A 25732-nucleotide genomic window follows, 5' to 3' on the forward strand; every position below is an offset into this window, starting at 1 on the left:
CAGCAGATCCCTGCGGTGCGCTCCTGCACCTCTCCTTCTGGTGGAAGAAGGGGAGTCTCCCTGGATCTGCTGCTTGTTGGGTCCCTGCTGGAGGAGCAGTGGCCTGACTGTGCCGCAGATCATGGTTTTTGACAACCCCGAGCTGAGAGCCCGTGCCTCGGCTCCGTCTCTGCAGTTGGCTTCCCTGCTCTGATATCTGATACCTGGGAGCTCTGCTGCACTCAGGCACCCCCGGTCTTTCTGTGACCCCAAGGGTCCTGAGACCACACTGTCCCGGAGGGTTCCACCCCCCGCTTAGCCACCAGAGTGACGTCCCTCAGCGGAGCAGACTTTTAAAAGTTCCGATTTTGTGCTCCGTGGTTCTATCACTTGCCAGAAGCGGCCAACAGAGGCCCCTCCCCCGCCGTCTATCCTCCTGAATATTGCCTCGGATTCACTTCTCCGCACGTCCTACCTTCCAGAAAGTGGTCGCTTTTCTGTTCAGAGAGTTGTTGCTCTTCTTTTCTTCGATCTCCTGTTGAGTTTGTAGGTGTTCAGAATGGTTTGATCCCTATCCAGCTGAATTCCTGAGAGGAGACGAAATCCAGGTCTCCTACTCCTCCACCATCTTGCTCCGCCCCCGCTCTTAATATATCTTTTAAGTCCATGTAGTCCAGTGTGTCATTCAAAACCATTGTTTCCTTGCTGATCTTCTGCTTTGATGATCTGTCCTTTGCTGTAAGTGGGGCTTTAAAAATCCTCTGCTATTATTGTATTATTATGAATGTGTTCCTTCATGTTTGTTATTAATTGTTTTATATATTTGGATGCCTCAAATTAGGGGCATAAATAGTTACAATCGTTAGATCTTTTTGGATAGTCCTCTTTATTATGATACAGTACCCTTCTTCATCTGTTGTTAGTCTTTGGTCTAAAATCTAGTTGGTCTGATATAAGTATTTGTTACTCTGGCTTTCCTTTGATGTCCATTAGCATGATAGATGGTTCTCCAGCCCCTCACTCTCAACCTGCAGGTGTCTTTAGGTCTAACTTGAATCTCTTGTAGGCAGCATATGAATGGGCCTTGTTTTGTTATCCATTCTGGCAGCCTATGTCTTTTGATTGGAGCATTTAGTCCATTTATATTCAGAGTAATTATTGATAGATGCATATTTAGTGCCATTCTATTACTTGTTTTGCCATTGTTTCTACAGATTTTCTCTGTTCCTTTATAGTCTTTGTTGTTTTTTGTCCTTCCCAAAGAGTCTGCTTAGCATTTCTTGGAGGGCTGTTTAGCAGTCACACACTCCTTTAGTTTTTGTTTGCCTGGGAAACTCTCTCTCTCTCTTTCTTTTCTGAATGACGACCTTGCTAGATAGAGTATTCTTGGCTACAGATTTTTCCCATTCAAAATTCCTGACTTTAAAAGCCCAAACTAAGATTATAGTTCTTTGAGTAGGAGAATCACCAGAGTATTTTGTGTAAAACCTGAACTTGTTGATAGGCAGAAGACTAAGTAGTGAGACCAAACAGAGTAGCAAACAAGTAGAGGATATTAGCAGAGAGAACTCCTGTAGAGATATAAATGACCTGCATCCCATGGGTAAGTTGAGACACTGACAGTGAAAGGACTACTGTCTCTTCTGCATGGCCCTGAGAATCCAAATGAAGTTGGACGTGTGCATATCTATTGCGGTTAGTGAATAGTCACTGCCACCATCCCTGCAGAATACAGTTCACTAAAACTCACTTCCTTATATTCTATCCATCCTACAGAAGAAGAGGAGTTCCAGGATGTCCATTGGGTAGACATTGGTAGTGGAATTAAAGTCTTGTCCTTTCCCAGATAGATTCATGCTAGTGTGAGCAGAAAGGGAAGTTAAAGAGGCTGAAGAAACTAAAAGCCTTCTGAGTACCACATCTGTATCATTTAGTGTCTGAGACCCAACAGGGACCTACTTAACTGAGCATTTGTGGATTAATGACTTTATTCATGAGTAATCAGAACAAGAGAAAGCTGATTGCAGTGCTTCTCAAATTTTAGCAGGCAACAAGAGGATTCTGCTCCCAGAGTTTCTGTTTCAGCAGGTGTATGTGAGTTAGGACCTGAGAATTTGTATTTTTAATACGTTCAGGTGAAACTGATGTTTGTTCCTTCATGTTTTGGTCCCAAAGCATGGGACTATGCTTTGAGGACTGCTGGTCTAATGTCTAGCTACTCAAAGGAAGAGCAAGAGTGGTATCTTCTGGGAGCTTGTTAAAAAGGCAGAATGTTGAACCTAGTTTGACAGAATCAGAATTAGCATTTAAGAGTCCTCTGAGGATTGGTAAGATGTGAAAGTTTGGGATGCAGGGTTTTAGTACATAGGTTCACAAATATGAGTTAGGTAAAGCATAAACCCAGCATGGGTTTGTGACACTCCTGCTTCAAATGCTTTTTTTCCCCATGCTATGATTGAAACAAAAATAGTAATACAAAATTTAGAAATGACTGCAAAGCATTTGAGACCCCTGAGCACTGCCAATGGGTAGCACTAACAAACTTCCTCAGACTTGGTATCTACATTTGGTTTGAAAACAGAACAAAACAAAACATTGGGATAGATGAGCATATAATTTCTGACTTCAGCAAATCATTTTCATGTTAGATAAAAACTGAAGAAGTTTTAATCTGTTCTGCACTCCATTGGGTGAGAGACAATATGAATAAACTGTTTCATTCCCCCAACAGCAACAGCTCAGAGTCAGCAGTCAGCTAATCGCCTGCATGAAATTATCACTGTGGCCAGCTTGTGCTCTGTGGCTCTGGTGGGTAGTGTAGGGGAGGAAGTGGGGGAACAGATGGTGAGATGGGTTTGTCAGGCTCTGTCTCCTTCCCCATTGCAACGCTAGCCTTGGAACAACAACAGGAAGAACAATTACTCCTTTACCTAACTTGTATGACATCAATACTCTTCTATTTTCATACTCTTTTTCTCTTTCTTCCCCATTTTGTTATTATTATTTTTTGAAGTATCAGACCTTTTAGGAGAGACATTTACATTCGATTTGATGTTTATAACCTGAGGAACAAACACATTTTATTTCTAACTTTTCTTTTTCTTTTTCTTTTTTAAGTTCCCTTTTTGTGTGTTTAGAAGAGGACAAAATATTGGTATTCTGGAGATGTGAGATTTCTGAAGAATCTGAAAGTCCTCCTCTTCTGATTCTCCAATCCTGGAGTTTCCTTGAAAGCAAGGTGAACCTGGAGTGTTAGATTTATTCTCTCATGTTTCAGCCTGATTTTTTTTTTTTACCCATGTGCCTTTTTCTTTTCCCCTCCCCTTCAGAATGTTTCCTGCCTTCTCTACCATGCCCATCCCTTGGCAGCTCATGGTTGGTAGGAGCACAAGCCAGTGGTCAGATGCCACGTCCTGCCTCATATTGTGCCCATCATTGCTGAAAGTGGAGTGAAACTCCAGGGCTGAAAAGCAGAGTCACAGTGAGAGAATGGGGAATTATCTCCTGAGAGAATTCAGGTGAGTCTGAAGCTGTTCGGAAGAACAGGGAGTGGGAGACTGGGTGTATGCATTTGGAACAGTGAGACTGTGGTGCTTTAAGAGGTTTGAACCTGAAGACAGCATTCTTTTAGAACACACAGTGACCCCTCACCACCTCAGTTTACTCACTCTTTTGCCTTACTTTGGAACCATGGTAGGTTGCCAGATTTAGAAAATAAAAGTACAGGTTGCCAAGTCAGATTTGAATTTCAGATAAACAAACTTTTTTTTTTTTTTAGTGTAAGTATGCCTTAATCAATATTTGGAGCATTATTGCATGGGCCATACTTACACTAAACAAATTGTTGTTTATTTGAAATTCAGATTTAACTGTCATTTTACATTTTATCCAGAAACCCTAGTCTGTAGTCACTCGAATCTTTCTATACCTTTCTATCCTCATCTGGGTATACGGTTTATCTTCCTATTAATCAACTTCATGATCCCATGATCCTTCATTAGAATAAACAGTCAGGTTCTTGAAAATTATGGATGCAAAATAATGTACTCAAATGCTTTTGATTTAAGTAGTGCCTTCTCTTGGTGATATTTAGCCTTCCTCATCTTTGAATGCTTTCTTTTTTTTTAAAGATTTTATTTATTTGACAGAGAGAGAGAGTGCACCAGCAGGAGGATTGACAGGCAGAGGGAGAGGGAGAAGCAGGCTCCCTCCTGAGCAGGAGCTTGATGTGGTACTTGATCCCAGGAGGATCATGACCTGAGCCAAATGCAGACACTTAACCGACTGAGCCACCCTGGTGCCCCTCAAATGCTTTTGAGGTCATAGAATAGATGTGAATAACAGACATTCTTACGGCTTGCTTAATCTTAAAGGGTTTTCTTTACAGCACCTCACTCTCCCATCCACTCCTTGCAGCCTAATTATATTATATTATATAACAAGACTAGATTTTTAAAATTAAGATATAATTGACATATAATATTGTATAAGTTTAAAGTGCACAATTTGTTGATTTGATACATTTATATATTACAATATGATTACTGCCATAGTATTAGCCAACACTTCTATCACATTACATAAATTATCACTTCTTTTTTGTGATTGGAATAATTAAGATCTAGTTCCTTAGCAAGTTTGAAATTTACAATCCAGTGTTGTTGATTATAATCACTATTTTGTGCATTAGATCTCCAAGACTTATTTATCTACTAGTTGCAAGTTTGTACCCTTAAACAATATCTCCCTAATTTCTCCACCTCCAGCCCTGATAACCACCATTCTACTCTCTGTTCCTAAGAGTTAGCTTTTTAAAATTCCACATAGAAGTGATATTTGTTTTTCTCTGTCTGACTTATTTCACTTAGCATAATGCCCTCAAGTTCATGACATGCCATGTTGTCACAAATGGCAGGATTTCTTTTTTTCTCATGGCTGAATAATATATATGGACATACTCTATCCATCATACTTATCTATCATCTATCTATCATCTATCTATCTATCTATCATCTATCTATCTATCTATCTATCTATCTATCTATCTATCTATCTATCTATCATCATCTACCTATCTATCTATCATCTATCATCATCATCATCTATCATCTATTATCTATCTATCTAATCTATCATCTATCTGCCACATCTTGTTTTTTTTAAAACTTTTCCATCTTCATTTTATTTTATTTTTTTACATATACACATTTTTTTATTTTTATTATTATGTTATGTTAATCACTATACATTACATCATTAGTTTTTGATGTAGTGTTCCATGATTTATTGTTTGCGTTTAACACCCAGTGCTCCATGCAGTACGTGCCCTCTTTAATACCCATCACCAGACCAAACCATCCCCGGGTCCCCCTTCCCTCTAGAACCCTCAGTTTGTTTCTCAGAGTCCATCGTCTCCCCCTCCAATTTCCACCCCTTCATTCTTCCCTTCCTGCTATCTTCTTTTTTTTTTTAACATATAATGTATTATTTGTTTCAGAGGTACAGATCTGTGATTCAACAGTCTTGCACTGTTCACAGCACTCACCATAGCACATACCCTCCCCAATGTCTATCAACCAGCCACCCCATCCCTCCCACCCCACCCCCCACTCCAGCAACCCTCAGTCTGTTTCCTGAGATTAAGAATTCCTCATATCAGTGAGGTCATATGATACATGTCTTTCTCTGATTGACTTATTTTGCTCAGCATAATACCCTCCAGTTTCATCCACGTCATTGCAAATGGCAAGATTTCATTCCTTTTGATTCTACCATATCTTCTTTATTCATTCATCCATTGACCGATGTTTAGATTGTTTCCATATCTTGGCTATTGTAATTTTGCAACAAACATGGTAGTGCAGATATTTCTTTGATATCCTGTATTCATTTCCTTTGGCTGTATATCCAGAAGTGGGATTGCTGGATCATATGGTAATTCCATTTTTAATTTAAAAATTGTTTTCCATAATGGCTAGATCAATTTATATTTCTACCAATAGTATAAAAGGGTTTCCTTTTCTTTACTTCCTTGCCAACACTTAATACCTCTTCTCTTTTTGATGGTAGCCATGTGACAAGCAGGAGGTGATATTTCATTGTAGTTTTGATGTGCATTTCCCTGATGATTAGTGATGTCGAGCACCTTTTAATGTAGCTTTTGGCCATTCTGTTGTGTTCTTTAACACAACTAGATTGATCTGCCCATGGCAAAATTCTAATCACATTACTCCTGTGTTTCAAGGTACATCCATTTCCCACTACTTAACATGTAATGTGTAGACCACTTATTTTGGAATTTAAGGTCTTATATATTCTGTTTTAATAACTCCCTCCTTCTGTTCTCTTCTCACTTTGGGCATTTCCTCCACTGCCTGGTTTAGCAATGAGCCTCTGATCAGTTGTTTTCTGTTTAGTAGAGAATCTCTCAAGGGTAATTGCTGCCTTGAATATATCTTTGCAGTCCCTATGTCTCCCTAGAACTTAGCACAAAGCAGGGATTTAAAGAAAGTAAAATTAATTTGGTTAAATATACTTTTCTGCCCTTTCTACCTTAAATATGTTGCATGGACCCTATACCCTTATCAATCTGACCACTGGTTTACCTTTTGATTTCAAGCTTTTGTGCACTGGCTATCAAAACTCTTACTCCAAAGTACATTTTCAACCATCTTTACTTGTCAAAATATTAATTCTGCAATGCCCTGGCCAAATATGACATTTTCCTGATCTTTGCCAGAAATTATTCTTTCACATTTTTATGACTTGTAAATGGTCATAAAATTTATGACACTAACCACATTCTACCTAGTGCCATTAGATTATGAATCCTTTGATTACAATGACAGTGACTTTAAAACTTGAGCATCCCTCAAACTTGTGCTTATGCTCTATGGAAAGAAGTTTTTCTATAAATGATTTTTGGCTATTATGAAGAAGCATATGTAATTCTCATTTGAGGGAAGCAGAGGACAAAATGATCTGCTTCAGAATACTGAGACTTAAAGGAACTTTCCATTTTTAATTATCTCCCTTTCTGAATTGATTGTTAAATTTTCTGACATACATCTGTTACCATATTCTGATAGAGATGGCGGTCTTTGGAAACAGCCATGGACTTCTACTTTATAAACACAAAAGCAGCAAGAGGATGCTGCTTAAATTCAACCATGCTGTAGTGAAGCCATTTAGACTCAGAGATATGGAAATGTTTTGGTTCGCTCACATTTGCAGTTGCAAAGACCCCTTCTCATTCTGCTCTTCAGTCATTGCTCTCTGCTTAGGGTCCTAGGCCTGACTTTCTGGAGAAGTCCATTTGCTGGGTTTTGGTTCTATTTGTTTTGTTTTTTTTTATTTAAATTCCAGTTAGTTAACATACAGTGTGATATCACTTTCTGTTCTATTTTAAAATCCATACAGACACAAAGAAGAAAGAGGAGGACATTGACTCAGGAGGTCTCACCATGGGTATCTGTGAATGAGACCTCCACAGTCCAACATTCCCACATACTTCACAGCAGCCAGATTCAGTGGCACTCAAGGAATTCACAGGACTGAAAACAGTATTCAACTTGCATTGATAATAGCAAGGGATGATTATTTCTGTCTTTCTCTCTGCCCACATAGTGTTAAAAATTTCACAGGATTATCTCATTATTTTTCTATAACTACTATATGACGTGGTTGTTGTTATTACCCTCATACTGTACTATGATTGTGGAGTCAATCAATCAATCAATAGGTAAGTAAGTAAGCAAATAAATAAATAAATAAATGTGAATTGCATAGTTGGATATATTTACTAATTGGTGACGGAGATATTTTATTCCCAGTAAGTAAAATATAGGTAATTTCTGTCTAGAGCACTCCTTTCATTGGTAAATATTATTATTATTATTATTATTATTATTATTATTATTTGATTGATCCTTAGTAATTTTTTTTAAAGATTTTATTTATTTATTTGAGAGAGAATGAGATAGAGAGAGCATGAGAAGGGGGAGGGTCAGAGGGAGAAGCAGACTCCCCGCCGAGCAGGGAGCCCGATTGCGGGACTCAATCCCGGGACTCCAGGATCATGACCTGAGCCGAAGGCAGTGGCTTAACCAACTGAGCCACCCAGGCGCCCCGATCCTTAGTAATTTTTTTATATTACAAAACAATTTTGTCAGTTATATCTTAATAAAGTAGGGGAAAAAAGACACAGATGTAGTGAAAAGAAGGGCTATATGCACCCCAATGTTCATAGCGGCAATGTCTGCAATAGACAAACTGTAGAAAGAGCCGAGATGCCCTTCAACATATGACTGGATAAAGAAGATGTGGTCCATATATACAATGGAATATTACTCAGCCATCAGAAAGGATGAATACCCAACTTTTACATCCACATGGATGGGACTGGAAGAGATTATGCTAAGTGAAATAAGTCAAGCAGAGAAAGTCAATTATCCTATGGTTTCACTTATTTGTGGAACATGAGGAATAGCATGGAGGACATTAGGAGAAGGAAGGGAAAAATGGGGGGGGATTGGAGGGAGAGATGAACTATGAGAGACTATGGAGTCTGAGAAACGAACAGGGTTTTAGAGGGGAGGGGTGAGGGGGGATTGGTTAGCCCGGTGATGGGTATTAAGGAGGGCACGTACTGCATGGAGCACTGGGTGTTATATGCAAACAATGAATCATGGAACACTACATCAAAAATTAATGATGTAATGTATGGTGATTAACATAACATAATAAAATAAAATTTAAAAAAAAGTAGGGAAAAAATAATGCGTCTTCTGAGGAAAGTCCACAAACTACCTATGGAGTATCCTTCTCCCCCAGTATCGACCCTGAATTTGATCAAGTATCTAGATATAATCACAACTTACAAGAGGTGTATTTGAAACAATAGCATACAAATGCAACCAGCAAGACCCAGAACATTTCTTCAACAGATAAATTCCAAAGTCCAAACAAGAGAGGAGAAAAATCCTAGAGGTTAAAAGGGACTTTGGACAGCTATTAATTAATCGGAATATATGAATATTATTTGGATTCCTTTTTTAAGTTTTTATTTTAATTTCAGTTAGTTAACATACAGTATTATATTAGTTTCAGGTATACAATATAGTAATTCAACATTGCCATACATCACCCTGTGCTCATGACACGTGCCCTCCTTAATCCTCATCACCTATTTAACCCATCCCCTCCACCACCTCTCCTCTGATAAACATCAGTTTGTTCTCTGTTGTTAAGAATCTGTTTCTTGATTTGTCTCTCTTATTTTTTTCCCCTTGCTCCTTTGTTTTGTTTCTTAAATTCCACATATGAGTGAAATCATATGATATTTGTTTTTCTCTAACTGGTTTATTTTGCTTAGCATTATACTCTTTAGCTCCATTCATGTTGTTACAAATGTCAAGAATTCATTCATTTTTTTTTAAGATTTTATTTGTTTATTTGACAGAGAGAGACACAGTGAGAGCAGGAACCCAAGCAGGGAGAGTGGGAGAGGGAGAAGCAGGCTTCCCGCTGAGCAGGGAGCCCGATGCGGGGCTCGATCCCAGGACCCTGGGATCATGACCCGAGCCGAAGGCAGACGCTTAACAACTGAGCCACCCAGGTGCCCCAAGAATTCATTCTTTTTTATGACTGAGCAATATTCCATTGTACATATACACCACATCTTCTTTATCCATTCATCAGTTGATGAATACTTGGGCTGCTTCCATAGTTTGATTATTGTAAATAATGTTGCAATAAACATAGGGGTGCATGTATCCCTTTGAATTAGTGTTCTTGTATTCTTTGAGTAAATTAGTGGTGAACTTTGGAAGGCAGGTTAGCAGCATTGCTTGGAGCTCATACAATTAGATAAAAGGGAGATGGATAGTTTCCAATAAAAGTTCACCTGGGAAATCTCATCCTGCTTTTCCTGTAGTACTGGATACATTCCTTGGTTTCTCTGATTCTATATTCCCATGCCCAAAGTAAGGATATGAATATTGCCAGATCCTAGATTTTGTGAAGATAAAATGAAACAATGCATTTATGTTAGCAAGAACATGGTAGGTGATTAACCAGTATTAGCTATTATTTAACTACTTATAATGCTCTGAAGTTGAACTTGTTTTCAGGTTCTTGAGCTATATATTTTGTTTCAATGAACCAGTCACAGGAATTATGTGGTTCTCAAGGAATCTCATTCAATGCACTGTAGATATGATTGAGAACAAGTTGGAAATATTCCACCTCATGGAACTTATTCTAGCAGGATGAAGGAATTGCAAACAGTTATATAAATCATAAGTACTATGACTGAAATATAGCAGAAGGAAGGGTGTGATACTATGGAGACCTGACTTCTGAGGAGAGACCTGGATAATTAAGAATGAGCAGGTTAGGCAAAGATCTGAGGGATTAGCTTCCAAACAAAAGACCATACGTGAAGACCCCGAGAAGAGTCTGAGCATGGTGTGTAGTGGGACAAAAAGGACAGGAGTATATGAGGTTAATGAAACGAGTTGGTTCACTACTTGGCCACTCCACATCCCACAGCTGATTATCCTGAGTTTTTTTTTTTCCCTCTAAGTTTTATTGAGGTATAATTGGCAGACAAAAAATTGCTCATAGTTAAAGGATACATTTTGGACATATGTGAACTCCTGTGATATCATCACCACAATCAAGGTACTAAACATATTCATTGCTTTTGATTTCCTTGTGTTCGTGTGTGTGTGTGTGTGTGTGTGTGTGTGATAAGAACACTCAACATGAGATCTACCCTTTTAACATATTTTGAAGTGCACAGTATTCTAAATTATAGGCATTATGTTGTACAGCAGATCTTTGGAAACTATTCATGCAACATAACAAACTTTGTATGCATTAGGCAACAACTCCCTAGCCCCTGGCAGCCACCACTCCATTTTCTGCTTCTAAGAGTTTGACTCTATTCAATTTCACATATAAGTGAGGTAATTCAGTACTTGTTCTCCTGTCACTAGATTAACTCATTTAAGCATAATATCTGTAAGATTCATTCATGTAGTTGCAAATGGTAGTATTTCCTTCTTATTTATGGCTGACTAACTTTCCACTGTATGTATATGCCACATTTTCTTTATCCATTTATCTGTGGAGAGACATTTGGGTTGTTTCCATGTCTTGGTTATAAGTAAATAATGCTATGGTGAACATGGATGTGCAGATAGGTCTTTAAGATCTTGATTTTGATTCTTTGGATATATACTTAGGAACAGGATTGCTGGTTCATATAGTTATTTTATTTTTAATTTTTGAGGGGGCTTCATGCTGTTTTCCATAATATCTGTACCATTTGCATTCCTACCAACAGTGCCCGAGAGTTTAATTTCTTCATACCATTACCAACACCTATTATTTTTTAATTTTTTGATAACAGCCCTCCTAACAGGTGGGAAATAATAACTCATTGTGGTTTTGATCTGCATTTCACTCATAATTATTTATGTTGAGTATCTTTTCATATACCTACTGGTCATCTGTGTGTCTTCCTTGGAGACGGAGGGAAAACAACATAATTGTGCTCAAAGAGTTGAATTCAAACATGCATTTTGATGGAAAATGCTTTCCTCTCTTTGGGGTTAATCAATATTTATGGAAAATCCATATGAGCACTCTTGGCCTTAAGAAAAAAATTAGAGAAGAGATCTCAGTGGATGTTGATTAAAAAAAAAGAAAAAAGATAAACCCCTTCAAGAAACACTGCACTTAATCACTGTGCTGTAACTTAAGAAAAATTACATAGCTAAGAGAAGATGAAAACTTGTCAAGGTCTTTTTTGCTATTAAGGGATGAAGTTACAGTGTAATTTCTGTCTTCCTTTTTTTTCAGGGTTTATGGCATGATGATTTAATATATCTAATATACTGTGAAGTGAGTATGAGGATAAAATTTCTGATGTCAGGTCATGTGTCATTTCCAGTATACCACAATAGCCTCTTTTTCAGATAAGGCAGAAGTTAATGTGTTAATGCCCATCACCCATAAAGATTCCGTTCTTTGAAAGATGTAGTGAGATTAAAGGGCAAGCTACAGGATGCCTGGATGGCTCAGTCAGGTAAGCATCCAACTCTTGGTTTCTTTGGCTCAGGTCCTGATCTCAGGGTCCTGAGATTGAGCGCTGGGTTGGGCTCCATGCTCAGCACAGATTCTACTTGGGATTCTTTCCCTCTTCCTCTTCCTCCCCCTCTGCTCTTCACCATGCTCTCTCTCTTTCTTTCTCAAATAAATAAATAAATAAATAAATAAATAAATAAATAAATAAATAAATAAATAAATAAATAAAATCTTTGAAGGGCAAAAGAAAAAGGAAGTTAATGTATTTTATGTAGAAGCACAAAGAATGTGCTATAGAAACAAGAGGAAATAATGAATGCAATTCTGATTTGAAATGGCCAGAGGGAAGGTCACATTTGAAAAATTGCTGTATGGATTGTGCTGCAAATGTTTAACAAGCTAATGAAAGTCAGAAAAGACTTTCCAGACTGAAGGGACAATATGTGAAAATGTATAAGAGTTTGAAGTATCTGGTGGTTCAGGAATAACAATTAGCTGTCAATAACAAGCATATTGTTCAAGAATAGAGCCAACAGGAAAAGAAGTTGGAAATGAGGTTTGGTATTTGATGATGCAGTCTTCAAAGGCCCATAGGAAGTGGTGATTCAGTGAGTATTTGTGAATTGGAGAAAGATGTAATGTGGCTCATATTTAAGGGAGAAATGTCTGTCTTCTAATGTGCATTAGATGGAATGGCAGACAAAAATGGAGAAGTTAAGAAACTTAAAATATACCAAGCAATAGAGGGTAAAGAGCTGAAATTTGTCAGGAACAACCAAAATGGAAAAACAAAAAAAGTTCAGTTAAAGTAAATGCATTTCCAATGATTCATCTTGATGTCTGTCAGTCATTTAGATCACAGATGTGGTATAAGAGAAGGCTAAGATTATTTCTCCAAATGAAATTTAAAGTCACTCCTGGTATCTCCCAGAGAGCTCTCCATTATTAGAGAACCTTGGAATATACTGTACATATATAGAGATAGAGGAGACACAGAAGCAGGGAGAACAGGGATGGATTTTACATGAGGTGATACTGAGTTGGGAAATTCCCAATTTCCTCCTTGGCTGTCAGATCCTCAGCAAGTGTACCAGATGAAGGAAACAGAACTGATAAGAAATAGACACTCATTCTACATCATGAGTCACTTTCATTTTCTCTGATAAAGTGTTTCACTGTCTCCAGACCCAACCATTACGCAGGATCAGCCAAGAAACAAAAGAGCCACAGGACTTGTACCAAAGGCTCTCCAGATTTTATTCTCAGTCACTCTAGTCCAGTGGAATTAATGAGGAAAGGAAATGACATTTATGAAGTTATCAAAGGGCGCCAAGCATGTTACATAGTGGCCTTAACTCCTAATGAGCCTATAAAGGAGATGTTGTTATTCCAATTTTTACAATTTTTGAAATTTAGGTTAAAGGATTGTAGTTTCACAGTAAGAAAAGGTAATTTAAATCACTAGACATAAACCAAGCAAGACTCCAAAGCCCACTGGCCTTCTCTACTTACTTGAGAGAGGTCTTCTATAGGACTCCTTTCCATCTTAAAAGTGAGCCCATGCTGTGCCCAGGAACTTTTTGTGGTTTTCAGAGGGGATTAAGGGGATGCGATGCAACATTCTAACTGTTGCTCATCTATGGGATTCTTTGGGTCTTCATTCTCTTGTGAAGGCCCCTATGTTTTCTTCCACTGTTATGTGACAAAGCTATTTCTCTAAATTTTCTCTGGCTGACTTTCTTATTTAGATCTTTATTCCCCAGTGAATAAAGCATGAAGTAGGGGTTTGCTTTTCTTTTTCTCTCCAAATAGCGAGTCAGATTTTGCAACTTCAACTTCATTCACTCTTTTCCCATTGAATTATGGTTACTTCTTTATTGTATATCAAGTTTCTACATATAGATAGATCTGTTCCTTTCTACTTAATTTCTTTATATTGACTTAGTTCTTGTTTGTCTTTACTAGCAGCATACTGTTTTTATTATTTTGACTTTGTAGCATCATCTGGTATCTGGTGTGTTGTCATCTTCTATGACATCATAGAGGCTTGGCACAGGAGATACAAACCATGGCAGATTTTTTTTTTTTTTAAATAAGATGGGTTTCAATATAAAGAATTAGGTGCTTACAAAATCATTGGAATGGCTGAAGGTGTGGGTTTGAGGCTGGGCTCTTGTAAAGATACCCTCACCCTACAGAATTGATCCATGGAGTTTTGCTGCCGAGGAGGCTTTTTGAATGATTCCACATTCAATAATTTGCCACCAGCAATATCTGTGAGGTTGGAGATTGGACACCAGAATGTTGATGCTGAAAAACTTCCCACCTCTGAGCCTGATTGTCAGAGGAAGAGACACAAAAGGCCTCTGGGCACTTTGGACAGCACCTAATTGACAGCCTGAATAGTGGCTGCCAGTGAGTCCTAGAAAGGTAGCTAGATGTTGCTTTCCCCTCTGACCAGAAAGAATGTGGAATGGACATTGACATTGCCTGTTAACAGTTTCCAGGACATGCCTTCTTTGTTCTTTGTTTCAAAACGGATTTAGCTCTTTGAAGACTTTCTCTTCCCACATTTATTTAACACTGAATTTGTTGATTTTATCAAAAGTAAAATTTGAATTTTGATTGGGGTGACACTGACTATACAGATTAATTTGAGGGAAAAATGCTATGTTTATGCAAATACATTATTCAATAAAAACAATTATTCATATGGCATTTATTCAAGTCTCTCCTCATGCACTTTGGTAGAGTTGATAATTTTTGTCTTTCTTGCACTGTTAGGTTGATTTCTAGAAGCCACTTACAATAGTCAGTCTATGAAGTGTTTTATTTTCTAGCCTGCTATTGTTGAAATGCTCTTAAATTTTGTAAGATTACTGTGTATCTACCAGCCTTGCTGACCTTCTCATTTCTTTTAATGTTTTGTTAATTTTACTGGGCTTTGTACATAGTTAATATAGCATCTATAAAGTTAAAGATTTTTCTCTCCTTTTTCATCTTACAACTAGTACCTTTTTTCTTGTTTTATGTCATTATTATGTTTAAAACTATCAATGTTCTTGGGTGTCCTTGTCTTGTAAATGATCTTAGATTTTTTTTTTCCTGATTTGTTCCATTAAGTTTGCTGTATGTTTTTGGTATATTGAACTTATCACAATAAGGAAGTTTCATCTTATAATAAGTTTTATTGTTTAATTTTTATTGTTAATGGGACTAGATATCACCAAATGCATTTTTTTTAAACTATTAAGATAAACTTGTAAATTTTCTCTTAGACCTCTAAGGTGGTAAATCATGGGAATAGGTTTTGTTTTTTTTAAGATTTTATTTATTTATTTGACAGAGAGAGACACAGTGAGAGAGGGGACACAAGCAGGGGGAGTGAAAGAGGGAGAAGCAGGCTTCCCACTGAGCAGGGAGCCCGATGTGGGGCTGGATCCCAGGACCCTGGGATCATGACCTGAGCTGAAGGCAGAAGCTTAAGGACTGAGCTACCCAGGCACCCCAGGGACTAGGTTTTTTTGTTGATGACCTATCCTTTAATTTCTGGGATAAAGCCCACTCAATTGTCAAGTGTGTGTTATTTTTACTGAACTTTTAGAATTAGTTAATTAATATTTTATTGAGGATTATCGTATCTATTTTCATGCATAAATTAGACCTGTAATTCTTTTCTCCCATTTATTTAATTTTGGACTGAAGAGTCTTCTAATCTCATTAAATGGATTTGAAATCATTTTCTGTTTTTCTCTTTCTGGAACATCTTTTATAAGAAGATATATTTGTCACATGAAATTTGGTAAAACTTTATATGGAAACATGTTGGCTAGAATATTTTGAGGTATGGGTGATATTCAAGTGACAATTTTTGCATTATGTTTTTCTCAGATATCCATTTTAAGTCATCATGTTTATTATATAGCTGTTCAGACTACTTGTTTTTTTATCTCTGTAGTACTTACTCTGAAATTTGTTTTGATATTAGTTTTATTCCCCTTTTCTTTTTATTTAAATGATCCTGCCAGATTTTTGCCCATCTTGCCAATATTATTCTTTTCTAATATTTGGTTCTCACATTCATTTCTGCCCATAACTTTCTTTGTTTCCTTTTTCTTTTTTTCCAAGTAGATAGATATCTGCTTACTTTGTCATTTTCAATCATTTGTGTTTTCTTATGAAAACAACTCATTTTCTTCACATTTCCCTTTATCTATAGCCTGGAAATTGTCTTCTGTGGCTTTCACTATCATTTTATTAGTGTTTTAGGAAATTTCCTTTATGTTCTCATCTTTAAAATAAAGATTACTTATTATATTACTTAATGTCTAGACATACGTACATTTTTAGGTATTTCATTGTTGATTTTTAATTTTATTGCTTGATAAAGAAATAGAATGTAAACTGTTGATTTTTTGCATTTAGATTTCCTTTGTGGAGTTATAATGTCTTAATTAATTCCAAATATGTGGGGAGTTAGAAAAAGAATTGAAAAAAAAGCCAGGAAGTATGGAAAAATCACTCATGATCTCAACACTTTGACCAAGATACATTTTTAAGATTCATTTAATGTCTATTGTCTTAATGATAGAGTATAAGATGATATATTATTTCAGCCAATAAATCTTTGTATATCACCTATGACCTGACATTATCTGAATTATGCTGATAAAAAAATTACTTTGTATACAGCAGAATTTAGTGCCCATTTATGTTCAGTAATAATGACATGGAATTCCAATTAGGTTCCTGCTAATGGTAAGGATTTTATGTTCCTGTTCTTAACTTTAAAATACAAACATCCCATTGGGGAGGGTATGTGCCATGGTGAGCATTGTGAATTGTGTAAGACTGTTGAATCACAGACCTGTATCTCTGAAACAAATAATACATTATATGTTAAAAAAAAAAAAAAGAAGATAGCAGGAGTGGAAGAATGAAGGGGGGGAATCGGACAGGGAGACAAACTATGAGACACTATGGACTCTGAAAAACAAACAGGGTTCTAAAGGGGAGTGGGGTAGGGGGGATAGGTCAGCCTGGTGATAGGTATTAAAGGGCACATTCTGCATGGAGCACTTGGTGTTATACGCAATGAATCGTGGAACACTACATCAAAAACTAATGACGTAATGTATGGTGATTAACATAACATAATAAAAAATAAAATAGAATAAAAAAATAAAATACAAACATCCCTTAGAAGGGAAAGTCAGTGAATCAATAACATCAAAGAGAATTATTTTATCAGATTCTTTTTTCATTGGGCAGTTTAGAAAAATGGAATATTGAGAAAACTGGACTCTAGGGAAACAGAAGAAAACACATGGGACACTGAAATTAAATTTTGCCTGATTTACAATCATTACATCCAAATTAAATCATTTGTGAATATTATCCAGAAATCTCTACATCTGAACTCATCTCCAAAAAGGGCCCTTCTTCCTCATATTTGACTTACTTTGTATTTAACAACTTCTATTCTTTGCTTACTGGCCCAATATGTCAATATATAACCGTGTTCTTGAACTTTTAAACACCAACACTGAGGAAATGTCTTCTCCAAATATTGACAGTAAGCAAGAGTGAGGCTCATAGTCTGGGATATTTTGCATGCAGTCTTACATAGAAGCAGGAGAATAGACAAGTGTTGGGATGTGATAACAGAAGAAAAAGACCATTCAAAGAAATACTGTTTGGATAACCAGTGTAGTGATAAATTTGCTTAACTCAGTCATGGGTTTGGGTCTGTATTTCACTATTGTGTAACCATGAAAGCCTCTGGTTTCTCTAACCTCAATTCCATCACTCAGTGCTTGCTTGATTCTTATAAGGAAGATGATAATTGTTGGGAAAATGTCAAGAGTAATATGCACAACAAACTTCTCTGAATGTAGGTGTGGATCATAGTATTCTATATGTGCATGGATGGCCAAACCCCAGCAGGGTTTGGAGACTCTTGCTCTGGCTCATGGGGCCAAAGTTAATGGTGCAGCTATTCCATGGGGATGGATGCACAGGAACTGCTGGTCTCCTCTGGGCTCACTGGAGAAGTCACACCTTCCTGTTGTTAGGATCTCTTTCCATTTTTGGCCCCTCCCACCTCTTCTGGAGAGGTCAGACTATAGACATTCCTACCCATTGTAAGCCGGTCTCCGTGGTTAATTTTTGAACTGCTTCTATATTTGTGACTGCCTGCCAGTTCTAAACGACAGAGAAGTTTGGCAAAAAGAAGAAGCAGGCTTTGTCTTAATGGTAAGGAAAACAAGAAAAGGGGGTGAAAATATTTGAAGGAAAATAAGAGTCTCTTTTCTATGTGTTTCCATCTAGTTGCCTGAGAAACAATCAAAAGAAGCTCAAGAAAGTAAACGAAGATGTGGAAAGAAAACGGTAAGCACACAGTGTATCAGAGCATTTTCCCCTGAGATTTACCTCTGTCTCACAAGGGACTGAGAATCCATCTCATAAGAGCTAACATCTTATTTTAAACCTCACAGAGCTACAATCATAGAATTCTTTGGTGATTGCCTCTAAGACTTGGCAGGTTAGTCGGAGGCTCTAAACAAAAGAAATGGGGTATTAGTGCACATGTTTAATTCCTTCATGGTTATATAAAGCACATGTACAAACATATAGCTGACATGCTTATTTTAGGTTGGCTATTTACAATGGCTACACCTCCAACTTTTTCCTCACTCTAGAATGATCTTTGGAAAGTGTAAGTCTCATCATGCCTTTCTCTTGAGACCCTTCAATTTTTCTCCATTGCATCCAGAATAAAATCCAAACTCTTCAGTGGGACTGTAGTCCTATAAGGATTGACTCCTGCATACCTCTCTGATTTCATTCCCCACCCTCCACCCTCACCCATCGTCTTCCAGGAATTCTGCAGCATTTCATGTTCTTGAATCCACCGAGCGCAGCCTGAACTCAGTGCCCTAGTGCACACTGCTCTTTTAGCACGTACGGTTTTCATTTTTGACGCTTGTGCTTCACAGCATCTCTTTCTGGAAATTCTGGCTCCCACACTCTCCTCTAGAAAACATCCTTGAGTTTTCTCACAATGTGGGAACATTGCTTCCACACCCCATGAATTTCCTGCATTGCCCACTATGCTTTTCTATCACCTAGTAACTTTATATTAGTTAGTTTAGCTTTTTATTGTCCATCTTCCTTTATAGACCATGTGGTCTTTGAGGCTCTGACCACTGCTTGCCTTGCCTAGCCGTTGCCCAACCTTTACAAGATACTCAATGGAAAAAAGAAAAAAAAAAAAAGAGTGGAAAAAACAACAGCTATCTGGACACTGATATATTACCCCAGCTTAGATAAACCCTGCCTTGTTTGCTGACTGTAGGATTTCCATATCTTTGCACTCATCCTCTTTCCTAATCATTGCATGTCAAGATCTGGGTTTTTATCTGAGATGGCTCCTTCTTCTCTAACTAAGTGTGAAAGGGTGAGGGATTGAAGGGAAGGCCCATATTTATTGTTGATATGAAATGCTGTTTGCAGGAATCAGCCATTACCTAAGTATTCCACTTACATTTTCTTGGCACAAAGGAAAAGGTAGACAGTGGGGTGGCTATGCATCATTGTAACTAATTCCCCTTTACAGTGTGTGGCTGAAGAGGTGATGTTATTGAACTAAGGTCCTTGTCTCAGGCTGCCACAAACCTGTTCTGTACAACATAGAGTCATTTAAACTTGACTTTTGCTTTCTTGTGTCTAAAATGAGATCTGTGCTAGGTGATGTTCTCCAATTCTTCCCTTTTAAAGGAACTGAAGTGTTGACATGCCAAATACAACCAAGTCTTTATTAAAAACAGACAGTAACTAAATGAGAAATTAAATGTCTCCAGGGTGTCCCAATCTGAACAATTTTTTTAAAGTTTTATTTTACGGATGCCTGGGTGGCTCAGTCATTAGGCATCTGGGGTCATGATCCCGGGGTCCTGGGATTGAGCCCCAGATCGGGCTCTCTGCTTGGCGGGAAGCCTGCTTCTCCCTCTCCCACTCCCCCTGCTTGTGTTCCCTCTCTTGCTGTCTCTCTCTCTCTGTCAAATAAATAAGTAAAATATTTTTTAAAAAGTTTTATTTTAATTCCAGTGTAGTTAACATACAGTGTTATATTAGTTTCAGGTATACAACTTAGTGATTCAACACTTACATACAACACCCAGTGCTCATCATGATAAGTGCACTCCTTAATCCCCATCACATATTTCCCCTATCTCCCCTCACACTTTCCCTCTGGTCACCATCAGTTTGTTCTCTGTAGGTAAGAGTCTATTTATTGATTTGCCTCTCTCTTTTTTTCCCTTTGCTTGTTTGTTTTGCTTCTTTTAAGACAATTTTTATTTTATTTTATTTTTTTAGAGAGAGAGAGCATAAGCGGGGGCGGATGGGAGGGAGGGAGGGAGAAAGAGAGACAGAATCCAAAGCAGGCTCCATGCCCAGCACAGAGCCTGACCTGGGGCTCAATCTCACGATCCTGAGATCATGACCTGAACTGAAATTAAGAGTTGGACACTTAACTGACTGAGCCACCCAGGCACCACTCTTTTCTTTCTTAAATTCCACATATGACTGAAATCATAATGGTATGTGTTTTTCTCTGACTGACTTATTTCACTTAGCATAATACCCTCTAGTTCCATGAATAGCATTGCAAATGGGAAGATTTCATTCTATTTGATGGCTGAGTAATAGTCCATTGTGTGTATATATACACACACCATTCTTTATCCACTCATGAGTCAATGGACATTTGGGCTCATCCCATAGTTTGGCTATTGTTGATAATGCTGCTATAAATTGGGATGTTTTTATCCATTTGAAATAGTGTTTTTGTATCCTTTGGGTAAATATCTAGTAGTGCAATTGCTGGATCATAGGGTAGATCTATTTTTAACTTTTGGAGGAACCTCCATACTGTTTTCTGCAGTGGCTGCAAATTTTATGAATGGGACTCACAGAACTTTGACCAGTCAGTTTGGTGAGGCAGAACTCAATTGTCCTGACTACCTGAGTCAACTGCAATCAAATATATTATATAAGACTTATATGGGCTAGAACTAAATTCAGTTTCATTTTGGCTAATTTGACGGGATGATAGTCTCTGAATAAAGTCACATTCTCTACATCTTCCTGAGTCAATTTTGGTTATTTTATTTTTACTAGAATATTATCATTTAATTCATGATTTTAAACATATTTACCAAAGGTATAGTATGAACTCTTTCAAGTCATTTAGCTTTTTAAAATTTAGGCTTATAGATGTATGGCACAGTAAAATTCATCCTTTTTAGGTAAATTGTTTGATAAGTTTAGAAAAACATGCAGTCATGTGACCACCATCTCAATCAAGATATGGAATATTTTTATCAGCTTTCCCCTCACTAACAAGCCCTGGCAACCACTGATCTGATTTCTGTTTTGCTTTTTTCCAGGATGTCACAGTGTTATTGCTTTTATCTTTATTAGGTTCTTATTTTTGCTGTTCTTAGTTTTTTATCATTGTTGCTATTCTAATTGTTTTGAATTAAAAACTCAATTTTTGTGTTTTCAATTTTTTCTTGTTTAAAAATGGGGGCATGTAAAAATATAACTTTTTCTCCAATATTTTTTTCTCTTTTAATTTTTTATTTAAATTCAATTTAATTAACATATTGTGTATTATTAGTTTCAGAGGTAAAGTTTAATGATTCATCAGTTGCATATAACACCTAATTCTCATTACATCAGGTGTCCTCCTTAATGTCCACTACCCAGTTACCGCATACTTGGTTTGTCTCCCTCTCTGATTTTGTCTTATTTTTCCTTCCATTCTCCTATGTTCATCTGTTTTGTTTCTTAAGTTCTGCATATGAGTAAAATAATGAGCTATTTGTCTTTTTCTGGTTGATTTATTTTGCTTAGCATAATATATTCTTGTTCCAACCATGTTGTTGAAAATGATTTCATTCTTTTTTATGGCTGAGTAATAGTCCACTGTATATCACCTCTTCTTTATTTGTCCATTTTTGAATGGACATCTGGACTCTTTCCATATTTTGGCTATTGTGGACATTGTTGCTATAAACATTAGGGTGCATGTGCCCCTTCGAATTACTATGTTTGCATTCTTTGGATAAAAACCTAGTAGTGCAATTGCTGGGTTGTAGGGTATCTCTATAATGTTAAAAATTTTATCTCACCTACTTACATTCAAAGTACTAAGCACAAAGTTGTAAACATTAACTAGATTAAAAAATAATAATATACAAAGCAGAAAAATGTATTAAAAGCAGATAGATATAATAATCTGTTATAATTATTTTAAAAATAATAATAAATGGAGAAAGAAAGTAGCTACCATAAAGCAGGAAAACAATGGAAAGGAATGATAAAATCTTTAGAGATTAAAACAACATTAAAGCATCAGTAAGTACAATCAATTCTTTCTCTTTTTTTTTGTTAGTTTCAGAGGTAGAATTTAGTGATTCATCAGTTTCATACAACACCCAGTGCTCATTAGTTCAAGTGCCCTCCTTAATGACCATCCCCCAATTATTCCTTCCCCCTACCCACTTCCCTTCTGGCAACCCTCAGTTTGTTCCCTATAGTTAAGAATCTCTTATGGTTTGCCTCCCTCTCTGTTTTTATTTTATTTTGTTTTTCCTTCCCTTCCCCTATGTTCCTCTATTTTGTTTTTTAAATTCCACATGTGAGTGAAATCATATGGTATTTGTCTTTCTCTGAGTGACTTATTTTGCTTAGCATGATACCCTCTAGTTCCCTCCATGTTGTTGCAAATGGCAATATTTCATTCTTTTTGATGGCTGAGTAGTATTCCATTGTATCTGTATCCCATGTATTATTAAAGGAATTAGTATTATTGTCCAAAATTGTGTTACTTTGCTTTTCATGTTTTCTTGGACTTGAACTGTTTTTAATTCCAAACAGTGTATTATATTTTTAATAATAAGTTCTGATTTTATTGCATTATCAGTATCAGTATCTGTTATTTCTGCTTGTGGATTTTGTCAAAGTTCTTTGTCATGTATTGTGCACCAACTTTGAAAGAAGTTACCTATATTCTTTAAATCCTTGTTTCTTCATATAGAAAATAGTCTTACAATTAAAAACACTGCAACTTTAGATTGTGGTTGTAAAAGTAACATTTTAAAAATTAACATTCAGACATGAGCACATGCCTGGATGAAACCAGCATTTAAAAGTGCAAACTAGCATTATGTCTATTATGCCCCACAGGCTTTGAAAATTCCAATAATAATTATTTTAAGGTTCATAATTTGAAATTTATCTATTAGGGAAACCTGATTAATTATGTATTTCATATATTTTATGTCCTTATTTTTCTTACTATTTGTTGCTGTCTGAGAGAAATTAATCTACTACTATTTCATTTGAGTTAATGTTCATTTTTTTCTATGCTTCATATTGATTCTAAGTATTTCAGTAAGTAACATTTCATAAGAGTTGCAGGTGTTTATGGTTTTGTCTTTATCATGTCATCTCCTGTCCATCTTTGTTCTGAAATGAGAGGAGGGCAAATTGCTAGTCTTTATCTTCTAACGTGTGTGAAGACCCATGTGGAGGAAGGGTCGAGCTAGGTGGGGGGATGGTAGGCAACTCCCCTTCAGGAAACAAAGAGGATAAGGGTGATTATCATATTAACACTTAATATTGTCTGAACTAATTTCTACATATAAGGCTGCATTGGTTTGCTTGGGTTGCCATAACAAAGTACCACAGACTGGAAGATTTAACAGAAACTTTTTTTCTCACAATTCTGGAGGCCCTAAGTCCAAGATCAAAGTGTTGGCAGAGTGGATCTCTTCTGAGGCCTCTTATCTAGGTTTATATGCCTGTGTTCTCCCTGTGTCTTCATATTATCTTCACTCTATGTCTGTTTGTGTCCAAATTTCCTCTTCTTATTTTTATTTTTTATTTTATTTTATTTTATTTTTAATTTTATTATGTTATGTTAGTCACTACATCATTAGTTTTTGATGTAGTGATCCACGATCCATTGTTTTCGTATAACACTCAGTGCTCCATGCAGTACGTGCCCTCCTTAATACCCATCACCAGGCTAACCAATCCCCCCTCCCCCCTCCCCTCTAAAACCTTGTTTGTTTCTCAGGTCCATAGTCTCTCATGGTTCATCTCTCCCTCCAATTCCCCCCGCCCCCCACTTTTCCCTTCCTTCTCCTAATGTCCTCCATGCTATTCCTTATGTTCCACAAATAAGTGAAACCATATGATAATTGACTTTCTCTGATGGATTTATTTCACTTAGCATAATCTCCTCCAGTCCCATCCATGTTGATGTAAAAGTTAGGTATTTATCTTTTCTAATGGCTGAGTAATATTCCATTGTATATATGGACCACATCTTCTTTATCCATTCATCTGTTGAAGGGCATCTCGGCTCTTTCCACAGTTTGGCTATTGCAGACATTGTTGCTATGAACTTTGGGGTGCATATGGCCCTTCTTTTCACTACATCTGTGTCTTTGGGGTAAATACCCAGGAGTGCAATTGCTGGGTCATAAGGTAGCTCTATTTTTAAATTTTTGAGGCACCTCCACACTGTTTTCCAAAGTGGCTGTACCAACTTGCATTCCCTCCAACAGTGTAAGAGGGTTCCTCTTTCTCCACAACCTCTCCAACATTTCTTGTTTCTTTCCCTGTCCATTTTTGCCATTCTAACTGGTGTAAGGTGGTATCTCAATGTGGTTTTGATTTGGATTTCCCTGATGGCTAATGATGATGAACATTTTTTCATGTGTCTGTTAGCCATTTGTATGTCTTCTTCAGAGAAGTGTCTTTTCATAACTTCTGCCGACTTTTTGACTGGATTATTTGTTTTTTGGGTGTTGAGTTTGAGAAGTTCTTTATAGATCTTGGATACCAGCCCTTTATCTGTAGTGTCATTTGCAAAGATCTTCTCCCATTCTGTGGGTTGCCTCTTTGTTTTGTTGACTGTTTCCTTTGTTGTGCAGAAGCTTTTTATCTTGATGAAGTCCCAAAAGTTCATTTTTGCTTTTGTTTCACTAGCTTTTGGAGATGTATCTTAAAAGATACATCGGCTGTGGCCGAAGTAAAGAGGTTACTGCCTAGGTACTCCTCTAGGAGTTTGATGGATTCCTGTCTCACATTGAGGTCTTTCATCCACTTTGAGTTTATCTTTGTGAATGGTGTTAAGAGAATGGTCGAGTTTCATTCTTCTGCATGTGGCTGTCCAATTTTCCCAGTACCATTTATTGAAGAGACTGTCTTTTTTCCATTGCATGTTTTTTCCTGCTTTGTCAAAGATTATTTGACCATAGAGTTGACGGTCCATATCTGGGTTCTCTATTCTGTTCCATTAGTCTGTATGTCTGGTTTTTTTTTTTTTTTTTTGTATGTCTGTTTTTGTGCCAGTACCATGCTGTCTTGGTGATCACAGCTTTGTAATATAGCTTGAAATCCGGCAACGTGATGCCCCCAACTTTGCTCTTCTTTTTCAACATTTCCTTGGCGATTCGGGGTCTTTTCTGATTCCATACAAATTTTAGGATTGTTTGTTCCAGCACTTTGAAAAAATGTCATTGGAATTTTGATCGGGATGGCATTGAAGGTATAGATTGCTCTGGGTAGCATAGACATT

At 37.0% G+C, this 25732-nt stretch overlaps 1 protein-coding gene across 1 annotated transcript in view; it reads left to right on the forward strand.

Moving 5' to 3' along the window:
• Positions 1 to 3398: 3398 nt before the first annotated feature.
• The window catches only part of GCSAML (germinal center associated signaling and motility like), a 70370-nt gene continuing 48036 nt past the window's right edge, over positions 3399 to 25732 (forward strand). Inside the window, exons 1-2 of the mRNA XM_064595575.1 lie at positions 3399 to 3497; positions 18403 to 18462. Of these exons, the coding sequence (XP_064451645.1) occupies positions 3469 to 3497; positions 18403 to 18462 (89 nt within the window). The 5' untranslated portion in view covers positions 3399 to 3468. The remainder of the gene's footprint in view (positions 3498 to 18402; positions 18463 to 25732) is intronic.

The sequence above is a fragment of the Mirounga angustirostris genome, unplaced genomic scaffold (assembly GCF_029215605.1).
Source record: "Mirounga angustirostris isolate CCGP_5_RB_7025 unplaced genomic scaffold, mMirAng1.0.hap1 SCAF_7, whole genome shotgun sequence".
Taxonomy (NCBI): domain Eukaryota; kingdom Metazoa; phylum Chordata; class Mammalia; order Carnivora; family Phocidae; genus Mirounga; species Mirounga angustirostris.